This window comes from Suillus subalutaceus, assembly GCF_016647625.1.
Source record: "Suillus subalutaceus strain FC151 chromosome Unknown DFJ58scaffold_398, whole genome shotgun sequence".
NCBI classification, from domain to species: Eukaryota; Fungi; Basidiomycota; class Agaricomycetes; order Boletales; family Suillaceae; genus Suillus; species Suillus subalutaceus.
The window spans coordinates 200-2,607 of record NW_024540647.1 but is presented as its reverse complement, the minus strand read 5'-3'; the positions used below and the strand labels follow the sequence as shown (position 1 = coordinate 2,607).

The following is a 2,408-nucleotide window of genomic DNA, read 5'->3' as shown; positions in this document are numbered from 1 at the left end:
GTAGTGTCGCGTCTTGCCGCGTTCAGTCTATCTTGTTGCTAGATTATGCCGCGTCTTGCCGCGTTCCATCAGTGGTAGTGTCGCGTCTTGTCGCGTTCCATCAGTGGTAGTGTCGTGTCTTGCCGCGTTCAGTCTATCTTGTTGCTAGATTATGCCGCGTCTTGCCGCGTTCAGTCTATCATGTTGCTAGATTATGCCGCGTCTTGTCGCGTTCAGTCTATCTTGTTGCTTGATCATGCCGCGTTCAGGTAATTGTGTATCACTGAAGGATGTCGCGTCTTGCCATGTTCCATCAGTCAAAATGACATGTCTTGTCACAAACAATTAGCATACATGTATGCTATCTCCCGGTGTGGTCTTGCTGCATTCATGTAATTGCATTGTCAAATGATATTGTATCTGCCATTTGCTTATTGCCAAAGGACATTGTATCTTGCTATATTCAATTTAGTGTTGCCAAGAATGCTGCATCTTCTTAGTATACACGTATACTAAATCTGTCTTGTTGCATTCCATCAGTAGTAATTGCTTTCTCGCTGAAGGATGTTGCGTCTTGCCGCGTTCAGTCTATCTTGTTGCTGGATTATGCCGAGTCTTGTCGTGTTCCATCAGTGGTAGTGTCGTGTCTTGCCGCATTCCATCAGTGGTAGTGTCATGTCTTGCCGCGTTCAGTCTATCTTGTTGCTAGATTATGCCGCGTCTTGTCGCGTTCCATCAGTTGTAGTGTCGCGTCTTGCCGCGTTCAGTCTATCTTGTTGCTAGATTATGCCGCGTCTTGCCGCGTTCCATCAGTGGTAGTGTCGCGTCTTGCCGCGTTCAGTCTATCTTGTTGCTAGATTATGCCGCGTCTTGCCGCGTTCCATCAGTGGTAGTGTCGCGTCTTGCCGCGTTCCATCAGTGGTAGTGTCGCGTCTTGCCGCGTTCAGTCTATCTTGTTGCTAGATTATGCCGCGTCTTGCCGCGTTCCATCAGTGGTAGTGTCGCGTCTTGCCGCGTTCCATCAGTGGTAGTGTCGCGTCTTGCCGCGTTCAGTCTATCTTGTTGCTAGATTATGCCGCGTCTTGCCACGTTCCATCAGTGGTAGTGTCGCGTCTTGCCGCGTTCAGTCTATCTTGTTGCTAGATTATGCCGCGTCTTGCCGCGTTCCATCAGTGGTAGTGTCGCGTCTTGCTGCGTTCAGTCTATCTTGTTGCTAGATTATGCCGCGTCTTGCCGCGTTCCATCAGTGGTAGTGTCGCGTCTTGCCGCGTTCAGTCTATCTTGTTGCTAGATTATGCCGCGTCTTGCCGCGTTCCATCAGTGGTAGTGTCGCGTCTTGTCGCGTTCCATCAGTGGTAATGTCGCGTCTTGCCGCGTTCAGTCTATCTTGTTGCTAAATTATGCCGCGTCTTGTCGCGTTCCATCAGTGGTAGTGTCGCGTCTTGCCGCGACTTTGTCATGTGCATGAATGCTTGATCCAATGGGATGCTCAGATATCAAAAATGGAGATGTCGCGACACGTCGCGACTGCCGCGACGGGTATCATGCCCTATACTACCCGGGGCATTAACTTAGGATATGAGCTCGTCACTAGGACGAACATCGTGCTACCAACGGCTAATTAAATCACCAAGACAAATGCTATACAGTTGGGATTCTGCGGTATGGAGTCCTGGACATCTTACATCTACTCGCTAATAATACTTTGTTGTGTTTCCAGTGTTACACGAGCTCAATCGACCACCATGACGTCCTCACGCTCTTTCGACCACTTCTTCACCAGCACTTTCCTTAACTCGCGGCGATTGCCATTGCAACCGGCCATGGCACGGCATTACCAATCTGCCTGTGCATCTATGTTATTTGATCAGTGTGCAGCGGGAGGGAAGGTTATTTTAGCACACACCGTCATGACACGATCATTTTCCGCTTGGAACACAAACTTGTCGGGAAAGCCTTGTGACCGAGCGAGTTCGCGCACCGTGACAATGCGTTTGCACTGCATGATTCGTATTCATTTGGTTAAGTGCACTGTAGTGGAAGCAATGACGCACATAAGGGTTGAGCACACGGGATTGCTTGCACTTGGGTCAATGTTAGTGTCAGTAGCTTGAAAATAACCGTTCTTGTTAACTCGTCCATAAAGACCTATACACCATAAGTTAAACGTTGCGCATTACTCTTTATCAAGAGTAGAGTACCTGCTTTGAAACCGCCGTGTGCAGTGGCTGAGGATGGATTTGCGAAGTGCCACTCCCAGAGATGGGGCCAAGTTCTGACATTATCGTCAACGCTGTAAAGTCCTGCAAAAAAGACACATACCCCTATAGTCCTGCACCCGCCCTCATCAGGATATTTACAACTCTACGCAGGTTAAAAACATCTACTATGCGAGGGACGTCACTTACCTCTCGACTTTGATGGCCTCG

The 2,408-nt window shown here is 49.0% G+C and overlaps 1 protein-coding gene across 1 annotated transcript; it reads right to left on the bottom strand.

Moving 5' to 3' along the window:
• Positions 1 to 1,770: 1,770 nt before the first annotated feature.
• Positions 1,771 to 2,069, bottom strand: DFJ58DRAFT_672219 (uncharacterized protein; the record flags this gene model as incomplete). The annotated part of the gene is made up of 3 exons (XM_041383017.1): positions 1,771 to 1,833; positions 1,886 to 1,978; positions 2,034 to 2,069. Coding segments are annotated over 3 exons (192 nt in total), but the record flags the coding sequence as incomplete, so codon positions are not given.
• Between the last annotated feature and the right edge of the window lie 339 nt (positions 2,070 to 2,408).